Raw genomic sequence first — 22,288 nt, forward strand, 5'->3', positions numbered from 1 at the left:
AAAAAAAAAAAAAAAAAAAAAAAAAGAATCAAATGGGATTTATTTCTACTTTCTGACTGAGGCAAGAGTACCCCTAAGCATATACAGTAGTATGTATGTCAGAGGATTGTCAAAGCCATGGGATAAACATTTCACAGCCTTCTTGGCTTATTAAATCTAATGGTCAGTAAGTAATATAAAACATTACTTCATAATAAATACAAAGATACTGTTGGGTTGAATTGAACATTTATATGAATTTTTAAGATAGCTAATGAGATGTTAGAGACATTCTATTTTGTTCCTATACCTCCAGGGGTAATAAGTGCATTCTCTTCTGCCTTTAGGGACCCTTTGGTGGAAAATCCCGAGAAGTTCTGAAGTGCTTAATAATCTGTAAATCAGTTATTATTATCTCAGAAGGACTCCAAGAAAGAGGCAAGAAATGCCAATCATACTAAATCAATTCAGGGTTCTAATGAGATAAGCAAACTTCCTGAAAATTCTCTTAAATGCTGATTGGAAATCCCAGGGAAGTGCTAGAAGGTCTACAAAACCATGCAGGACATTTTCTAGGTAGAGGTTAGTCAAGGGGAATGGTATCATCTTTTTTTTTTTCTTCTTACCTCTATCATTTCAGTCTTCTTTACACTAAAATCTACCACTGATTAAGTCTATTATGTATCAGGTACTAGGCTAAGCAGTTTGCACACCTTATTTATTTTCGTCCTTACAACATCCCTGTAAAGTAAGCTTGTTATCTTTATTTTCCAGAGGAATACTCTGGCAGAGAGAGGTTATGTAATTTGCCCAAGGTCACTCAGCTGGTAAGTGATAGAAAAGGAATTTAAACCCAAGTTGTGGGGTTTTATTGTTGTTTGCTTGTTTGTTTGCTTTTTACTCCAAGGTCTAAGAGCTGTTAGAGTTTCTAAAGGGGAAAGAATTCTAAGTTCTAAGGTGTTGTAGGGCCTTCTTACTCAACTGGCATTCATCTCGGAACCCTGAGCCTCCACCCTAGAATTATCTCATTTGCACTGATAGTCATTCTCTCTTTATTTCCTATACTCTCTCCCCTCCAGCACTAATTTCTCCACCTGTACTCCTATGTTTGTGGGAGCCTTAGCTGTCAGTTTTCTTCTCTTCCTATTTAGAGCAGGAAGCTCTCAAACCTTAGCTTACATGAAAATACCCGGAAGGCTTGTTAACGCAGATTCCTGAGCCACATACCTAGTTTCTGATTTGGTACGTCTGGGGTATGATGTGAGAATTTTAATTGCTAACAAATTCCCAGCCTATGCTGATGCTGCTAGCCCCAAAACCACACTTTAAGAACCACTTCCCAAGACTCTAGAGCAGGGATTGGCAAACCACAAGCTAAGAAATGTTCTTACATTTTTAAATGGTTGAAAATAATCCAAAGAAGAATAATATTTCGTGACATGAGAACATTATATGAAATTCGAGTGTTAATCTTAATAATAAAGTTTTATTGGGACACATTATGTAAAATCTATCACTGCTTTCTCACTACAGCATCAAAGTTGAGTAGTTGTAATAGAGTTGAGTACTTGTGACCGTGATCGTATGGCTTGCAAGCCTAAAATATTTACTATCTGTGCCTTTACAGAATCAGTAATTCTCAAGCTTAGCTCCACATTGGAATCACCTGAGGGGCTTTATAAAATACTGATTGATGTCTGGGTTCCGCCCCCAGAGATTCTGATTTAACTGGTTTGTAGTACAACCTAGTGGATCCTTAAATTTTAAACACACATATCTGTCTTGTCTAAATAAAACAAAGCAAAAAGCAAGCAAAACTACCAAAGTTACTCTGCCTGAAAGGACTAGATTTTCCAGTCTTCTTATTTTGTAGATAAGGAAAATGCCCAGAGAAATGAATTATTTGTCTATATCAATAGACATTGTTGCTGTTATTATCATATAATTAATAAATTATACTTGCCTATTGCTTTAATATTTTCAAAAAAAATTTTTACAGAAACTAGGTTATATTCTAAAAAATATTACATGCGTGTCTTAGTCCATTTGGCCTGCTATGGCCAATTCTAGAGTCTGTAAGTCCAAGATCAAGGTGCCAGCCAATTTGGTGTCTGATGCGAGTCAGCTTCCTGTTTCATAGATGGCCTTTTCTCTGTGTCCTCACGTAGTGGAAGGGGTAATGGAACTTTATGGGGTTTCTTTTGTAAAGATACCATTCCTATTCATGAGAACCTAATCACCTCTCAAAGGCCTCACCTCCAACTACCACTATATTGAGGATTAGGTTTCAACATACGGATTTTGGAAGAACACAAATATTCAGTCTATGGCAATGTTCATTGTAAAAAAAAAAAAAAAACGATACAAGCTAAATATATGTAGAGGTCAGGTTCTAAATGCAGTGCATAAGGTAAAAATTGCCTAGTGTCAGGTTTATTTGATAGCCAGTTTTTCAGTTAAGAACTAAATAAAGTAGTTGACTTACGTTTAAGGGCCGTGATTTAAGAAAAATATATTGTATGCACTAGAATTACATGCATTCCAGGGAGATGTCCACACTACACGGGGCACTCAGGAACTCAGATCAACTCAGAAATTGGTACATTCCTATCCCTTGTGTCATGATCATACCCTGAACTCTGCTAAATTAATGCCAGAAAGGGGAAGTCCCCTTACAGGGCCTAATATTTCCTCCTTTTCATCGTTTTTATTTCTCTCATTTACTGAGAGAGGATAGTTGTATATATAGTTCATTGTGAGTGAGACCTCTGTAGTATATGGAAGGGTATAAAATGAAAAATGAAAGGTAATGTCTTACTCCTCACCTAAGCCAAGTCCCAATCCCCAATGATCAACGTTGTCAAAATTTTACACACACACACACACACACACACACACACACACACACACACCCCTACCACAATTGTATATGAATATACACACAAGTATAGGCTTATACCATACATACTCTTTAGCAATCTTATTTGTACATTTAACATTATAACTTGGACATCTTCCAGTAGAAGAATATGTACACGTGCCTTATATTTTTCTAATAATTGGGTAGTATTCTGTGGTAAAGATAAACTTAAATCTTACAACTATGTCTTGCACTGTGAATATAATATATATGTATGTATATGTGTGTGTCTATATATCTATATCTATATGAGATTATTTCCTGGAAGTTAAGGTTGAATCATTACATCAGAGAGATGTAATGTGCCTTTTAAAATATTTGATACATTTCCCTCCAAAAAGTTTTCTCATGCTTCCCCATTAGTACTTGATATATCAATTTTAAAAACCTTTTCTAATTTGTATGCTTTTCCTTAAATATGAATGAGGTGGAGCATTTTTAATATGTCTTGTGGTCTTTTTGTGAATTGCCACTTTATGTTTTTTGCCTATTTTTTCATTCAATTTTATATTTTTTCTTAGTGATTTGTTAAAATTCTTTGTATTTTAAGAAAAACTTCCATTGAATGTGTTGCAACTGTTTTGTCAGTTTGTCATTGTATATAATTTAGCCAAACAGAAGTTTTATAAATTTATATACTCACATTTGTTTATCTTTTTCATATGACTTCAGGCTTCCCCATCCTATATTATACAAAATCTAAACCCAACCAAATCTATGTTTTCTTCTAATATATTTATGGTTTCAATTTTTATACTTAAGTCTTTGATCGATCTAGACTATTTTGATGACAGGATTCCTCTTTAATCTTCTCAATGACACTATGAGTTAAGTATTATTCCCATTTTATAAATCTCCACTTTACCAATGGTAAAAGAAAGGATCTGACATGGAAGTAATTTTCTAGGACTATTTGCTTTGAGTATTGGAGCCTAGATTTACTATGTTGCCTCCAAAAGTATGTAGCCAGTTATAATTTCCTTTTACAATAGCAAATATTGTTCTTTTAGCAGATACTGTGCCCTGTTGAAGGCTCTTTCTACAAATAGGGAATACTTTTTAGTGGAACATTGTCATTGTGGTTAACGCCTCATTTCCTGCATCTATAAATTGAGGATAATAAGTCAGCTGTCCTAGTACACATAATAAAATTAGGTGGTAAATCTACAGGTAGAGCATGTCTGTATTGGGATGCTGTGGGATGGGTAAGTGTTTGTGGAAGTTTTAAGCAGGTCCTTAAGTGTAAGAGCCTTTCTTTGGAATGTGCACACGTTACCACTGTATCTGAAGTCAGATCAGAAGTCCTCACTCATTGTCTTGTCAGGGGAACTACATGTGCTTTTTCACCTGTAACTTCATTTTTGTTTAACTCTTGCCTGTGGACTGTTCTGAGATTTAGAACATTTTTTAGCTCTTTTGCTCTGTCTCTCTTGGGCCATCCAAATACCCTAGGGTGTATTAAGATAATCGTAAAAAAGATACACAATTGCTTTTTTCCACTCTTCCTAATGGAAAAAAAATTAACAATACCTATTCACAGATTGAAAGTTTGGTTTTTAAAAATCCTCTGAACCTCCAAAGGAGAAAGTCATTTTAGAATTCTCCTATGTTTTCCATGGTCTTGAGTTTCTATGTTTGGGTTTGTTTATTGGGAAGAGCTGCAGGAAATGTGACCTGCTATGACTTCAGGAGAGGAAAGTGTTATTAACAGAAATGCTTGGTTCTGCCTTTAAAGCCATTATTAATAAAAGTTGTGGAATGATGAGAGTTGGGCATCCATGCCAATTTTTTAATGCCCTGGAAATCACTGGCTGTGTTGCAAGTGCTTAAAATTTGTAATTACCTAAACTCATATGACAGACGGAACTGGAAATCAAATTAAGTGGCTGCCTTCTCTTACGATGCTAAATAATCTCTAGCTTAAGACAAGATTGCCTTTTTCCTTCCTAAAAAAAGGCACAAACAATGACAGCCCAAAATAGCTATTTAGTCAGAACTGACGACACTTTCTGAATGCTTGTCATTAAGAGAGAAATAAAAAATCCTGCTTTTCTTTTTCCTTTAATTTCTCTCCCTTAAATACCTTGCTTTCTCCTGAAGCTGCCCAGGAGAAATGCCCAGTGGCTCTGACAGTGCCTCAGCACCACTACAGGGTCCAGAGGGGAGGTGGCTTATGCAAAACATATTAAAGAAAAATCCTAAAAGTCACTGCAGCTTTTTCTAGTGAGTTATGCTGATCTTCCCTGTTGCTGTAAGCTGATGGGGAACGTCATGGCAAAGACAAACCACTCTTTTTCCTCCTACTATTTTTGCTGCAGTGAGAACTGTTCATTTCTGCTTACATTTCGCCAGATAGCTTTAGAATTCTAGCTGAGCATTAGGGCTTCCTAAGGCTGGAAATAAGAGTTTAGAACCTTACATTGTACTTTGTCCTTTTGACTCAGTAAAAACTGAGTTAATTTGCAGCATCCGGTGCCTGAGAGGAATGACAACAGACAGTAGAATCTGACGATGTTTTTGAGTTAAGTATTTTTTTTCCCCCTTATGGATTCATGGGGACAGAAGCTTTTATTTTTCTCTCTGGTTCTCTCCCTTACAGAACCAGCTGAACATATTACATTCAGCAGCAGTAGCTACTGAATCTTTAGTTATGTTATATCCTGGAATCTTCTGTCTTCGTTCCAATCCCATATTCTTCTATCGATTGTCATTTATCAACAAAGGTTAGTTTTGGAAAATTGGATGCATTTGTTAGTGAGCTTCGCAACTTTAGACATCCCTGGAAGATGTAACAGAAATTAAAGGACAGGGAAGTGAGAGAAGGTGGTACTTCTCAGCCATGTAACTGCAGATCACCCCAGGGGAACCCAGCTTACATTTTAGGGGACTTTATGAGACAGTGATCCTTTGGTCTTTGTCCTATTCCATACAGAAAAGCAGAATGAGATGTGTTTGCAGTGATTGGTAGTATTTGCCAAACAGGGTGCTGCATCATAATAGCCTGGAATATAGAGCAGAGCTCATATTAAACCTCCAAAGGGAAAAGGGTTTCCTCTTCATTTACAGTCTGCTCGATGCAATCTCTTTGTAAAGTATCTAATAGGATAACACCAGGGCTCTCCAGAAATATAAGTAACTCATTGGTTAAATTTCAATTCTTCACCTTTCCCCCCCTCCTTCCTGGTGAGCTCATCCCCCCTCCCGTTTTTTTTTTTTTTTTTTTTAACCCAGTGATTTAAAATGCTAGAAGGAAAGGCAACTGAAGTCCTAACTTTCAGCTGCTGAATTCTCGGCTAATTGAAATTACTGGGCACGATGCTATATATAGCCAATGAAGAGATTTTGAGCCCTCACTCAGTGCCTTCAAGACATGTCGTTTTGTAGTCAGAGAAAACAGAGATCAATGCATTTTCAAACTGACAGAGGGAACGGATGCTCCTTAGTAGCACATGCCCAGGATCGTGTGTGTGGGGCTTGCGCTGTGCTGAGAAGCTGAATACCGGTCCATATGCTCCTTATTTACTGCAATGTTCTTTGCATGTTACTGTGCACTCCGGACTAACGTGAAGGTAAGAGGAGGCGAGTCGGCAACTGGGCACAATATACATGTTAAATCAGCTGCAGAAAATGTCTACCTTGTGTAGCTTCAGGACTTTTCAGATTGCTGGCTGAGCAGGCAGATTATTACAGGTGGTTGCAAGGGCTTTGTTTTATTGTTGCCGTGCAGCCTCGCTGGTGGAGCATGTTGAAACGCTGCTGTGAAGTGACCTTCAGGTTTAACTGTTTGCAATTCAGGTTCACGCTCACACTTGGGGGGTGGAGTGGGGGGGAGGAAAAGATGAAAATTATTTAGGTAGGCCAGAACCAAGAAATCAGAGAAGGTAGAAGCCATGGGGTGTGCTTCAGATTAGGATTTAAAGTCTTTCTTTTAAAAAGTGCCGTGAGCTGCCTGTGTTCATGCAGCTTAATTGTTTAAGAGCTGGGGATTAAATTTAGTGGCTGTAATGGCATTAGGATGTGATCTGTGGGATACCTGACCATTCTGTTCATATAAACAAATTATTATCATTGGAAGTTGGTGATATTGATCGTACAAATTCTCAGCGCTGAGTATGCTGGTTGCTCAGGCTGAGTGGGCACCACTGACCTGGCGCCTGTCACCCCATTGACATTCACTTGCTGTAGCTAATGATTATCCGAAGTTGAGCTTAAGTTTGGGAGATTTACCCCTTGTCTGGAAGGACGTTGTTATTATTGGAGAGGTTTTCTGACACTGTGTTCATTGAGAACTGAGCCAGACAGACAGGCCAGCTGTGGAATTCCAGGTGCACAATTTAAGTGAATTATATACTCTGTTAGCAGTTTGAACTTGTATTTCTTACTGAAGAAAGACCAAAAGGAAAGTGATTGCCTTTCAGAAAAAATGTAAAAAAGGCAATTAAGACTTCATACCTAAAATAGAAATCTCAAAAAAAAAGTCAATGTAAAGTGTTTTCCCCTTTTATTTTACTGCGGGAGTATTTTAATGTGTCTGGGCACTAAAGTTTCATTTTCTGTGTTTACAAGTTTTATTAAAGAACTCCCTGCTGCTCACTGTCTTGTAAGCCTTTTTTGTTTTCTATTTGAATTTCAAACAGGTAGTATTTATGTTTTGATGACCAATTCTTTTACAACTACAGCCTGGAAGCATTCTGTGGATCATTTTGCAGAGTTCTACAGAATTTACTTTCTACTACTTTTAAGATTAACTTCAACAGTCAATTTTTTCCATGCCTATGATGGATATAGTAAACAACATGAAAAGAAATATTTAAAAAGCTAGAGAGTGTGCCCAGATATCAACTTGGATTTCTCCATCACCACCTTCTGTTCCAAACTATTGGTATGGCATACATTGTTTTGTAAACTCAATGAATTGTAAATGTTTTCTCTCCTCATCTTTTTTGAAGGAGAAACATGCTTTTTTTTTCAGATAAATCTCCATAAATAATTTAGATTAAGAGATAATGATTGTTTTGATATTTCATTGTTATGTTTCAGAAGTACAAGAAAACGTGAGTCCAAAGTTCCTTTGATATGGGTTTTGGGAAATCCCTTTTTTTTTTTTTTTTTTTTTTACTATTAACTATTATCAGTGGTCTTTGTGGGCTTAGCTTTAAATTTTTCTCATTTAAGTTCATAAGCAAGAGAATGAAAAGAGTTTTACCAAATATATCTTAATTCAGATGACTTTTGGATAATAAATTCTTAGTACTTTGGCAAATCTGTACTCTGATATAATACCTCTGATACATTAATCAATAGAAACTCAGACCACATACATTGCCACATACAGCATATCTAACCTTGCTCTGAGTAGTTTAACTTGAACTTTAATTATGCCTATGCCTTTCAATAATTAGCTCTTGCACTTTCTGGCATACTTTATCATTTTATAAGGTTATCTTTTCCTTCTGAGACAGCAAGATTTGCAGAAGAGTTTGCAGATCACTTGGGGTCTGATATTTTACCAAGTTGGTGCAATAAAGTCTTACATGGTATTTTTATTTTTAACTTTTGATTTATATTATTATACATTTTAAAAGTATTTGATTTTATTTCTCTTGTGCCCAAAATTATTTATTTGCTCGGTTATGGTAAAGTCTCTTTTATAGTGTGTAGCTTCTCATGTTGCCATGATTTAACATGATTGGTGTTACAGTGACCCAAAACTTTAAGGCGGTTAAAATTCAAAGGAAAGCAAAATCTCTTGCTTATGTTATTCTGCACAGAAAAAGCCCCTGATGTCACAGTCTTTTATTCTAGAATGATTGTTTTGTTAATTGGACCTTTATAATATAGTACAGTGAAAAAGATTTTCTGAGAGCGGTATGTTTTAATGTATTTCATATATGTTTTTATGTAATAATCAAGGCGTTAAATCAAGGCATTAATACACATACATACAGACATCAGAATGTGACTCATGGGTCACTACTTATTCATTTATCTACCAAAAACTTTCTGAAGGACAGCTATGATTTATGCACTGTGCTAGTCTGGGAAACTAAGATCAATAGAAAACAGTCCTTGCTCTCAAGAAGCTTCCAGTCTTGGAAAGGACACAAACATGTAAACAAATAAGTGGTTTGAAATATTACAGAACCAGTAATGGACATCTATGCAGGGCATTATAGGGACAAAGCAAAACAGAATAGTGGCCAATTTTGCATGGACTTGTCAAGAAAGTTTTCACTGTGAAGTCACCTCAGACTTGAATCTTGACAGCTAATGGAGTTTTGCCAAGCAGGCTGGAGTGAGGAAGGCATGCCTGGTGGAGGGAATGACAAAAGCATGGAACACTTTGGAGAGCTGCAAATAGTTGAAATGGACGGAGAGTAGGGTCTTGCAAGGCTGAACATGAACTACTAGAGTAAAACAAATAAATAGGAGCTAAAGCCAGGGCCGTGAGAACTGGCTGAGCCATTATCACAATCTGACTCTTTAGAAATTGTGTTAATTTGCCACCTATTTCTAGAAGGAGAACTTTCGACAGAAGGAAAAGAAATGAAAACTTCTAGACAGAGGGTATTACTTATGTTGTGTGTTTTCGTGTTAGTGTTAAGTTGTTGAGTTTGATGAACATTTATATCGTATTGGCTTGGGTTTATCTTTTTAACTTTTTAAAGAATGTGATTAGAGCAATTTAATCGGAGTCTGGCCGCACAAAAGGAGCAATATGTTCATTACATAGATGTATAATTCCTCCTCCATCTCAAATTGCTTATGTTATACATAAAGTACCTCTTCGATAAGAAAACATATAGGAAGGTTGTTGCACCAGATGTCCGTCTTGTCTATAGAGATGGCTCTATTTTAGAAAGTAATGATATTGATGATAACTTACATCTAGGTGATACCTTTTACTTTTCTAAATACTTTTATGTTCCTCATCTCATTATTTCCCTCCTTTCATCTTGCTACTGTAAACACACCCATATATACTTGTGAGTCTACAATACCTGAAATATGAATGGCAGGTATTAGACCCATTTCACAGATAAGAAAGCTAGGTAGAGAAAGGAAATGGCCAGTTACTCTGTTCCACAGTGTGTCAGGAGTAGACCTAATATAAGGCTCAGGCCTCTTGACCCTTGATTTACTGCTCATTCTAGTAAATCCTGCTGCCTACCCCATAGATCCAAGAATTCTGCTCTTAATTTTGAAATTCCTTGACGGTAAATATAAGAGCTCTTTGGAAACAGAGCATAGCAGAATGATTTTAAAGTGTGGGTTTTGGGGATTACAAAAGAACTATGTTTAGGTATATCTTCCCCATTTATTTATACAAATTTTGTGTATAAGAAACTTTCTTAACCTACCTGAAGTTCAGTATTTTTATCTGTAAAATAAGGATAATGATAGTTCTTAGGGATTATTAGGATTATGTGAAATAAGGCACGTAAACACTGTAAAAAATGTTCTTAGTATATAGTAAATGCTCAATTAATTTAATTCTTAATTGATAAAATTGAGACCACCAAATAGGAGTAAGACTTCAGAGTTGCCTTTATGTTAAGAAATTCTAGGAATTGCCCTATTAAAAGGTATCTATAGTTGATGAGAAACATATTTATATATAGTATTCCTTCTCCCACCACTGTTACCATCACCATCACATTTGCACATATGCTAATGTGTAAACTCTCTGGGACTGAGAATTCAGTTCATTTTGTTCATATCTATATCATCAGCATCAAGAACAGCACCAAGGGCATAGTAGGTGCTCAGTAAATATTTGTTAAATGATTGTATTAGCTAAGTCCCAGATTTCTTTTTATTACTTAATCAGCTTCTTCCCAGAGTTATTTACCTTAATGCTTGTTAAATTATTTTGAGAGAAAGGAAAAATGAAACCACAGATTTGAAAGTCATCTAGGCTTGGGTTTGAATACTGGATTTGGCAATCACAAACCACTTGTACTCAGTCACATCCTCTGTATCTGCACAGCCAGATTTGTAAAGCTAAGTTGGAGGGAATCAATAATTCAAACTAAAACAATTTGTTATATGCCTAAACACCCTAGAATTCAGACATTTATCATGCTCATTTCTACCAGGTTTATTCAGTGAAGCTGCTTTTTTCCAAACACCCCATGGTTTTCTGCCTCTGAGCATTTGCTAGAATTGTTTCTTGCAATGGGTATCCCTTCTCTGCATGGTCATGCTTGTCTAAAGTCTATCCTTCCTTTAAAAAATAGTACAGGATGTCTTCCAAGAAGTTGACCCCAGCCACACTAATTCCCTTACTTTATTCCCCCTTTGATTTTGTAAGTGCAATTTCTCCATCTTTCATGGCAATACATCTTATATTGCCTTATGCCATCATTTGCATTATTATCTTGCATTGCCAGCTACTTTTTTATGTTTGGGTATTGCCTCACTCCAAGTAGGTTTTAAGCACTTTGAGGACAGGAAGTGTTTACTGTTTTCTTCATTATTTTTAGTTTGTTTGTATTTTAGGAATGCAAAAAATGATTGAAGGACTGATTGAAAGGGAAACTTGCAGAAACTCTGTCTCCTTATGCTGCTGACACCTACTCTTTGCTAGAGTCTATGATAGTCCCACATATTGATGCTTTTAATAAACATTATTTGTTGTAGACAGGGCTTGGAATCATGAATCAGAATGTGTAGACAGTTTATATAACACCTATAGCTCTCCAAATCAGGGGTGATCCCTTTCAGGATTCCAGTTGAATAATCATCTCTTTTAGGAGGTCGATAATGTATTAGTCCCTCACTGGGCCCCTATATTATGGCATCCAAATGGTTGTGAGCCTACTCAGTATATTGGGTTTATAATACCTAAGCCTACTCAAACTATTGGATTTATAATTTCTAATGAGGCTCTTTAATTCAAAACAAAAAAATGACAAAAATTTGATAAAGTATAAAATAGCAAAATGAACAGTGGCAATAATAGCTACCATTTTCAAGCTCTTGGCATGAGGCATGGACTACACCAATAACTTTGCACACACTCTCTCTCTCAAAACGCTTTTCAGTGACCTATGAGGTAAGCATCATCATCACATCATTATTTTGTAGATGAGGAAGACTAAAGTTTAAGGAACAAAGATAATTTGCCTAATTTTACACAAATATTAGGTGCCTATGAGGCCAGCATTTAAATCAGGTCTGTTCCACTCTAAACCTTTTAAAAACCTTCCTAAATAGATAATACAGATATATGGACTATAATTAATGTGTCATAGATACCTCAAATCTTTTTTTAAATAAAGTAAGGAATTAAGTAAATAATATAACTGTATATTTTACTTAGTATGAGTTTACTGTTCCTTCTCTTCTTTCTAATAAATGATGGTTACAGTCAGAGCATGAGGTTTTCTTCTGTATTCTACATTCATTCATTCACCAAATATTTAATGAGCATCTATTATGTGTCAGGCACTGACCTAGTTGCTAAAAATACCAGGTGGAATAAAATAGATAATAATCCCTATCCTTTTAAAATTTATATGCTTGTAAGGTAAGCAGACAATAAAAAGCACAGTTAAGTAAAATATATAGTGTAAATAATAAATGCTAAGAAGAAAAACAAAACATGGCAGGACCATCAATCAAAAGTGTGAAGGTGGGAAGGGGTTGAAGTTACAGTTTTAGATAAAGTGGTTAGTGAGGGTCTCACTAGGAAGGTGACTTTTGAGGAAAGATCTAAAGGATGTGAAGGGATTAACCATGTAGGAAAAGGTAACAGAAAGGGCAAAGGCCCTGAGGTGGCATTTTAAGGAATGTCTAGGAGGCCAGTGTGGCTAGCAAGAGAAAGGTCAAGAGAGTGTTAAAGTGAGCGGATCATGTAAAGCTTTATAGGTTCAGCTTCTTCTTTCAGTGAAGGAAGCCAGTAGGGTTTTAAGCAGAGGAGTCACAAGGTCACTCAGGCTGCTGTGTTTAAGAGACTTTAAGGGGACAAGGGTTGGCACAGGGAGACCAATTAGAACTTCTTGTGATAATCCAGGTGAAAGATGTTGATAGTTGGGATCAGGTTGGTGTCAGTAAGACTGGGGACAAGTTGTCCAGTTCTGTATATAATTTTACTTTTGGATATTTATCTTCTTCTTTGTCTTTTCCTGCCCTGATACCAAGTTCTCCTCAGCTGTGGGGTACTGGTTCTCAGCTCTTCCATATTTGATCAGTATGAATTAGAGAAATACTGCTTTGATTTGTGGTTGCCATTGCAGCTTTAGTGCCTTTTAATCCTGTGAAAATTTTGAAGGGTAGATTACCCAAGACTAATGCCATAAATGTGCATTCAAGCCTTCATTTTATTTTTGGCTTAAAATCTTCTGATCCTCAGGGGACCCCACTGTAGTTCTGAAATAAATCTACTCTAAGCTACTAGAGGGCAGGGATCATGTCTTACAGATTTTATATCCCCATTACCTTGCATATGGCAAAAGATCAATAAATGTTTGCTGAATGAATGAATGTTAGCTGCTCAAAGAGCTGGATGTATTTTGCAGACTGCATCTTTGGATTAGCTATGGTACCACCAAATACGAATAGATATACAACAAGGAGAATGAATTTTGCTTTCAACAAGTTTCTTCTCTAATGGCAAATTATTGCCTCTTTTATGACAGTAAGTATGACAGTATTTCTCCAACATCAGAATCTCTGGGAATCTGGAAAGGACCCTAGGTAATTCTTATCATAAGACTAATTTGGGAATTACTGTCTTACAGCTTATGTTTGGAAATAAAGCAGTGAGTCAGCAAGTTTGTTGAGAAACTGTTATGTGTTAATATTTGCCTGAGTAACATATATAGCCAAAGTATTTAAAACTTTCTGGACTGCAATCCATAAAGAATATAAATTAAAAATTGCAACTCTGTACAAGTTTCACAAAGCTTTCACAAGTTTCACCAGTACTTAACTTTACCAAAAGCTATGCATTTTGATATTTTCTATTCTATTTTAACCTTTTAAAAATTTGTTTCTTTTCTATAGTTTTGGTCAACATTTACCAAACATTTACTAAATGTTTTATAATCATAAAATGGTTGAGGAAATATAATTTATACTGACTAATTTAAAACTGACTTCTTCTTTTACCTTTATTAATGAATTTGAAAGAGTACAGAATGGGTCACAAGTCACAATTTGAAAAACACTGTAATATGTTCCCTGCTTTGAGGAACATACAGCCTCAGTTAGGAATATGCAAGTAAAAGATGACAAATTACAACAGTCAGTCAGCACTAAGCAGAAAACATGTGGAAGTCCTGCACTAAACACAGGGAGGCTATCCATATAGCCTGGGTCATTTACCGTGTAGTATCCTCATTTGGGAATTCATGGTTCAGCACTTACTTCCCTGGCACTGGCCCTTGAGATTTCACCTAACCATCTACATAGCTCCGCATGCCTAATAGCAATAGCTAGTGTTTATAGAGTGCCTATGATGTGTCAGGCACTGTTCAAGGAACTTCATTCATTTACTTTCCCCAGTAACCTTAAGAGAAGTTTGATTATTAAACCTGTTTTACAGGTAAAGGGGCCCAGTCCCAGAGGGTAACCTGTACCTTCCCATGAATCTGGGGGTGCTTATACTGAAGACACATTAATAACTAACTGAAGTATAGGCACCCTTTGAAAGAGTCCTATTTGCTCAAATCTGCACCTTTTATTAGTGCAGTAAATAAGGTAACAAAACTCCTCAGGATAGATCGGTATTGCTTGGAGAACCTAGCTCTTGAGAATTGAAAAGGGAAGGATGAACAATAAAACAAAGGAGACATTTGACCCTGAGAAGGTCTGGCCCTAAATATTTCTCAAATATAAACTAGATCTTTTCTTTTTGATTAGACTCATAAAAGACTTTGGCACTTTCAAAATAGGCAGAATTTAATTGAAAGATGCTGAGGGAATATCTTTTTAAAAATGAAAGTTAGATGAGTAGCAGGGGACAAACATTGAGTCGTCTTATTTACTTATTATTTAGTTTCTAATGGGGGTACTTAGATTTACATATTCTTTTAAAAAGTATACATAGATTTATTTATTTTTAAAGATCTACCTAGATGTATTTATTTTTTTAAGATTGTACCTAGATTCAAAGAGGAAAGTGAGGCCAAGCGGTATGCAGTGAGCCTGGAAGGAAGGGAATAAGGTAGATTTCTGAAGTGAATCCCTGAATCTTTTTGGAGCCCTGTGCATGTGTGTTGGATGTTTAGTCAATTAATTTATAATCCACACTCTTTCAAACTCTTTAGGAAAAATAAACTTAGGAATCAGTTATAATTAGTATGCATTGTAACTCAACTGTTTTTAAGATTATAATAGTAATATATGCTCATTATAGAAATTATGTAAATACAAAGAAGGACAAAAATTTATATTTGCTCATAACCTTGAAACTCATGTATAAAAGTTTTATTTTCTTTTCACTTTTCCTTATGTATGTGTATATGTGTGTGTTTATGAATGTGATGTGTTATGTGTGGAAGATATCCAGGATTAGTTATTTGTACCCTGTGTTTGCACTCAATACCATAATCATAAAAACATTCTCATGTCATTAATAATTCTTCATAAGCATCTTCTAAAATGGCTGCATAAGAGGGAAACTTTTTTTTTTGAAAAGTAGTAAATAAAAGTAGGAGGGGACCGAAAGCATTGTTTTTCTCAGACGATTGCTTTTCAGCAGAGGATAAAAAGTTTTCAAGTGTAACCTTGGAATAACTTTAGAATGAGATACAGTTTGGAAAAAATATACGGTGAGTCTGAGTTTCAAAAGGATCATTGCCACTGAACTTCATACAGGGAAAATATGTATACTTAATGCAAATTTATTTCTCTAGCTAGTCCCCTAACATTTTTATACCCACACCACCAAATAATGTGCTTTGAGCTGTTTGTGTGTGTGTGTGTGTGTGTGTGTGTGTGGCTATTTTAAAAAGAAACCAACCAGACAACTTCCTTATTATTACTATTCTCCTAGGTATTTAGGGTAGAAATATTGAAATTATTTTTAACTCTCCAGCCCCATTGGATATGTAATCAGTTCACAAATCCTTGGAATGATTTCTTCTCCTTCTGTGTCTTTCTACCTCTCGTCCCTCAGTGAGGGCTCTCATTATCTCTCACCGCATTGCCCCAGGCACATCCCGGCTGGCTTTTCTATTCTCCCTCTGTTTCCCCTCTAAATGTGTCTTCCCCATGGTGGCACCAAACTTATTTTTCTAAAACACAGAAAAGAACTGGCTATCCATATCTCTACTCAGGAACTTTCTGTGTTTCCCATTGCCCTCAAAATTATTCATCCCCATAGTATGGCCTCAACCACCTTTCCATCATTTACCTCCTTGTAGACACCACTTACACTCAACATAGGCAGCCAAAACCCATTCCAACCATGTCTCAATCCACTGCTCATGACATAGAGGAGATGTGGAAAAATTGATGTTTAGTGGAAAAACCTAGGTTTGAAATCCATCTCCACTTAGAAAATAGTCTACTACACTTCTAGGTGAATAAATCAGTTTTTCCAGTGTTTAATTTCTAATGTCTTAGTTGAGATGATAATCATAACATCCCTCTAGTATCATGAACAAGGCTCAGGTATACTCAGGATCCATTGAGAAGATGTTGAAATATTTTAAAGAAGTCAATGAAACACCAGCTGAAGCGGTGAAGAAAGTTTGCTTTAAACTATGTAGTTGTTGTGAATTTGTGTAGCTGATGATTCCCTTATGATATATTTTGAATCCAGGGGACATAAGCTAGGACCAAATTCCTTTCTAAAATTTTGCAGTTCATAAGATAGTGACTATACAGCAATGTTTAATCTTATCGTTGAGGAGGTGAGAAAAATCACCCTCAATATCTGTAGTTACACATCTCCCAGCCAATATCTCTACATGATATACAGCCTCAGTGAACTAAATACGAAACCCTCAAAAATTCTTGGGAAACCAACCACAAGATTTGCGTAATTGTTTCCTTAGTGGGCAGAAGTCTTTAATCCTGAAAATATTTTGATTAATTATAAAATAATGAAGGGAATTAAACCTTGTAATTAATATTTTGTGTTCTATAATAATTACATATATTTGGTAGTGTATGTCCTTACATTTTTAAAGAGATTTGCTAGATTAAAGTATTTAACACGTTACTTTTAGAATGTCAAGGAATTGATTTTGACTTGAGATTTTAAGGTGAAATATATACAGAATCTTACCATTTGTGAATATCATTGAAACATATAATAAAGCATAAAACTCTCCATATTTTAAGTTTTATTTATTAGATATAAAAGAATTATTTAAGTATGTGGGAAGGTTTGTTATTCAGATAAAATACTTTAAAGGAAATTTAATATAGTAAATTTATAAATTCAGGTTAAAGTTGTTTAAGGGGAATTTAAGTCATAAAAACTTTTAAAATGGTGATTGTAAAAATATTGCTTGATTTATAGGTAGAACAGTACACTTATAAATTGAACTTAAAAAGTTAAGTAGAAGCTAGGCTTTTGAATTTATAACTTAAAGAATTAAGTATTAATTTTGTAAGCCAAGAGAGCTCCAAATAATCTTTTCTGTACACAAAAGATGCCTTTAAACAGCACCAAAACACACTCACTGCACCTTGTATGGTTGTTACAAATCATGAACAGAATATGAAAACAGGACTTCCCTGGTGGTGCAGTGGTTAAGAATCCACCTGCCAATGCAGGGGACACGAGTTAGATCCCTGGTCTGGGAAGATCCCACATGCCACGGAGCAACAAAGCCCACCCGCCACAACTACTGAGCCTGCGTGCTGGAGCCCACGAGCCATAGCTACTGAGCCCACGAGCCATAGCTACTGAGCCCGCATGCCACAGCTACTGAAGCCCGCACGCCTAGAGCCCGTGCTCCACAAGAGAAGCCACTGCAATGAGAGGCCTGCGCATTGCAACGAAGAGTAGCCTCCGCTCACCGCGACTAGAGAAAGCCTGCGCACAGCAACGAAGACCCAACGCAGCCAAAAATAAATAAATAAATATATATAAATAATAAAAATAAAAATATGAAAATGCTTTGTAAATTCTAGAACACTATAAAAATATTTGTCATTATTTTTCCTTCTAATTGTTTAGAAAGGTATTTGCCTTTTCTTTCCCCTACATAATAACTGTGCTGTCCATCGGGACCCTGCCAGTTCTTATCTTCTCCCAGATGAAACTTCTCCGTTTACTATCTTTCATTATTTTGTATTACTTTGTATTATTAGTGTAACACTTGTTATACTTTGTATTACTCTTGTAGCACTTTGTATTAATAGTGTAACATGTATCCCTTATATTGGAGGTGTTTATTCTTATTTGTTTTCTTTACTAGAACATGAATTCCATATCTTCTTCAGTTCATTTTTAAAGCAAACATTAATTGAGTCTCCCTTTTGTGCTAAACACAATATTCTGTACAAGGAACAGAGGCATTATTAAGAAATGGTATCTATGTCTGTGTGTTTTAGGTAATGGATTATTGGATTTAATTTCACAAAATCATTCTGTCTGAAGAAAATTCTATAATAAAACTTTTAGGGAAGCATTTGATTAGTTCAAAAAATTCTGTTATTGCAAATAGCAGATAAGAAAAATTCAAAATAAATAAAAATTTAAATTTCACCAGTGCAGTGAAAAACACTCACATTTTCCCTTAGATCTAAAACATCATTTCAGTGCAGATACAAGCTAGAAGATAGTTTTACAAAATGACTGGAGCAGTAGAGACTCGGGGGTGGGTGGAGATTACTCAGACAGAACTGTTGATCTGTAATGAGAATCAGTCAGGGCTGTCTGCCCATTCTCATTATGTAGACTCTGCTACCCACCTCCCATTCCTTTCCTCCTTCTAGTCCACCACAATCAGCAAGGCTGTTTTCTCTTTCCTTTAGTCCAGCAGTCAATAACATTGATTTTGCAGCACTAGGTGATTCTCACCTCTTCTCTCATTATCCCGTCCTTCAGGGCTAAACAAAGCCAAGTTCCCTGGTGTGCGCCACAGTCTGAAGAGTCTTAAAACAGAAACGGCTAGAGGCAGGATGTACAGCTTTGGCTGGGTGGGAGGGATGGTCAGTGCCATAAATTCCTCAGGAATATCCTGCGCAGACTATTTTTGACAGTCTTAAGTAGGGGATAATATATCCTCCAGAGAAAAAGAGCACACACAATGTCTTCTTCACAGCAGTTCCGTTGAGTAGACTGAGGGGGGAAAAGCCCTGAGGTCCTACTTCGATGTGTAATTGTTACTGAACCTATTCAGGTACTATTCCTGGGGAAGAGGCCAACTCCAGGGAGTGAGTCAGAAGAGCAGCAATACATAACAGGGCCATGGATGGCCACTGTGTTGCAGAAGAAAAGAAGGAATTTACTCAGTGAGTGCTTCCTATGTGCTAGGAATGTCATCATCTTTATTTTAATCCTTGTAACAACCCTGTGAGGTATTGTTACTGCCCTCATTTAACAGATTGTAAAACTGCAACTTAGAGAGGCACATTAATGTTCCCAAGTCACATTCAAGAAGATGACAGCCAGTCTTTCCCATATATACCATACTGCTTTGCAGAGCCCCTGGATTTTCTTCTTGAGTGTTCATACAAAAGCTTCAGTAATCAGAAAGAGTGGAAACATGGCTACTTTGTTTAAAGATGAAGGGGAGTCAGGGAGCCTGATTCCTCCAGCTCCGTTTTTCGTTCTCAAGATTGCTTTGGCTATTCGGGGTCTTTTCTGTTTCCATACAAATTGTGAAATTTTTTGTTCTAGTTCTGTGAAAAATGCCAGTGGTAGTTTGATAGGGATTGCATTGAATCTGTAGATTGCTTTGGGTAGTAGAGTCATTTTCACAATGTTGATTCTTCCAATCCAAGAACATGGTATATCTCTCCATCTATTTGTATCATCTTTAATTTCTTTCATCAGTGTCTTATAATTTTCTGCATACAGGTCTTTTGTCTCCTTAGGTAGGTTTATTCCTAGATAGACCTAGAGTCTCTCATACAGAGTGAAGTAAGTCAGAAAGAGAAAGACAAATACCGTATGCTAACATATATATGGAATTTAAGAAAAAAAATGTCATGAAGAACCTAGGGGTAAGACAGGAATAAAGACACAGACCTACTGGAGAACGGACTTGAGGATATGGGGAGGGGGAAGAGTGAGCTGTGACAAAGCGAGAGAGAGGCATGGACATATATACACTACCAAACGTAAGGTAGATAGCTAGTGGGAAGCAGCCGCATAGCACAGGGATATCAGCTCGGTGCTTTGTGCCCGCCTGGAGGGGTGGGATAGGGAGGGTGGGAGGGAGGGAGATGCAAGAGGGAAGAGATATGGGAACATATGTATATGTATAACTGATTCACTTTGTTATAAAGCAGAAACTAACACACCACTGTAAAGCAATTATACCCCAATAAAGATGTTAAAAAAAAAAAAAAGATGAAGGGGAAACTGTTGGGATTTGTTTTGATTTAGTAGTCTTAGGAAGGAATGATAGAGAGGGTTTTGTTGTCTAGCCAAGAGGAAAACCAACTGAGAGAGATAAGCTTCAAGTACTGTTTAGGAAAGAATTAGCCCAGGCTTGTGAAAGGGTGCCTAGATGCAGGGCTTTAATGGTCAGAAGAGGAATTTCGGGTTGCAGGACTATTCAGACTACAATGCTCTGGAATTTTATGTGACCAAGCAGGGTTAGCTCTAGTAACCCTGCTTCTTAAATATCACGACCCTTGGTTTGAATTCTTTTCTATCTCTTTCCAGCTGTGTGAGCCTGAGCTCATTATTTAGCCCATCTTAATCTTAGTTTCCTCATCCATAAAATGGGGTGCTAATGGCTATCACATAGACATAGATTTTATTGTACAACTTAACATGTGCTAATATTTACAAGCCCTTCAAAGTGTCTTATACATAAGGGAAATTGAGTCAATGGTAGATTCCTTCCTTCTTCAGGGATGTCCAACCCCACCCCCCCAACATAATGTGAAAGCGAAACCCCAGTCTTCCTTTCTGCTGAGGTATGAGTAAGGGCAATGTTACTACTCCCAGGAGACACTCCTTAGGAAACAAAGCCTTGACAATTGACATCAAATTCAATGATAACAATTAATTTCAAACCAAATTTCATGTGGCGGAGGAATGTCTGGGTGTCCCTAGAGCTGTATAGAAGTTTCTGAAGATACACCCTAGAGCTGCACTGTCCAAGAGAATAGCCACTAGTCACATGTGGCTGCTGGGCCTGTGAAATGTGGCTAGTTTGAATTGAGATGCATTATTAATCAGTGGAACATATAAGATCTTTGAAGACTTAGTATGGAGAAAAATGTAAACTATCTCAATAAATTTTTTCTTGGTTATATTTCAAAATTATAATGTTTTGGATATGTAGAGTTAAATAAAATATAGTATCAAAATTAATTTTTTCCATTTTACTCTGTTCAGTGTGACTACTAGGAATTTTTAAATTACATATATGGCTCACATTTTGGTTCTCATTATATTTCTCTTGGGCAATGCTGACCTAGAGGCTAATGTGTAACTCATTCTTCCCATGGATAATCAGATACTTGATCAAGGTATTCTACAACCAGTGTGGATAGCAGTCTTTCTCCCTATCTAGGCTTTGAGATGGATGGATAGGACTCCTTCTAGCCCTGTGGTTCTAGGATCTTAGCACAATCATTGAATGTTAGACTTAAAAAGGAACTTAGAGAGTCCAAGTTTCAACTCTCAGCTGAGGTCCAGAGAGGTTAAGTGACTTGTACAGACTGCTAATGTCCAGTACTTTTTCCATTAAAATGCACTGCTTCTCAAATGCATGACCACTTTTCCCAATGAACTTAAATGTTTATACCATCTTGGGAGAATACAAACCCTGCCATTTGGGTGCAGGCCTGTTTCCTTGGAATAGAAAGCTTTCTCCTCTGTCATGTTCTGATGTGGTCCCAGTGGAGAATTCCTATTTGACCTTCAAAAATCATATACTAGTTTAACATCCTTAGTGAATCCTTCCTGCCCCAGGCAAAATTAGTCACCTTCCGCTCTTCCTTGTCTATAATGCTCTATTTTAGCTCCAAACACACTCTGTGGTATTGACTTACTTACATATAAACCCCTTAAGTCAAAGTGCTTGTTTTGTGGGCCCAACATTAAGTGCATGGTAAGCCCGCAGTAAACATTTATTGAATTGAACTGTTTTTTGAACATTGCCACAGATTCCCCTTTACATTCTTATTTATATTATTCTGTAAGCCACAGTCTGTACAGTCTATGCAAATTGGGAAAAAAACCCACAACCAACTCTCTCCGTCTGTGTGTGTGTGTGTGTGTGTGTGTGTGTGTGTGTG

The 22,288-nt window shown here is 36.5% G+C and overlaps 1 protein-coding gene across 2 annotated transcripts in view; it reads left to right on the forward strand.

Moving 5' to 3' along the window:
* DLG2 (discs large MAGUK scaffold protein 2) overlaps window positions 1-22,288 on the forward strand; it is a 2,046,181-nt gene that overhangs the window by 638,006 nt on the left and 1,385,887 nt on the right. The window contains exon 1 of one of the 2 annotated variants that reach the window (XM_029208177.1): window positions 6,124-6,468. The exons of the other annotated variant lie outside the window; for it this stretch is intronic. Within the exon in view, the coding sequence (XP_029064010.1) occupies window positions 6,427-6,468 (42 nt within the window). The 5' untranslated portion in view covers window positions 6,124-6,426. Of the gene's footprint in view, window positions 1-6,123; window positions 6,469-22,288 lie in introns of those variants that run through there. 2 annotated transcript variants of the gene reach the window in all.

This window comes from Monodon monoceros, unplaced genomic scaffold (genome assembly GCF_005190385.1).
Source record: "Monodon monoceros isolate NGI ecotype Baffin Bay Population unplaced genomic scaffold, NGI_Narwhal_1 Super_Scaffold_7, whole genome shotgun sequence".
In the NCBI taxonomy this organism is placed as follows: Eukaryota; Metazoa; Chordata; class Mammalia; order Artiodactyla; family Monodontidae; genus Monodon; species Monodon monoceros.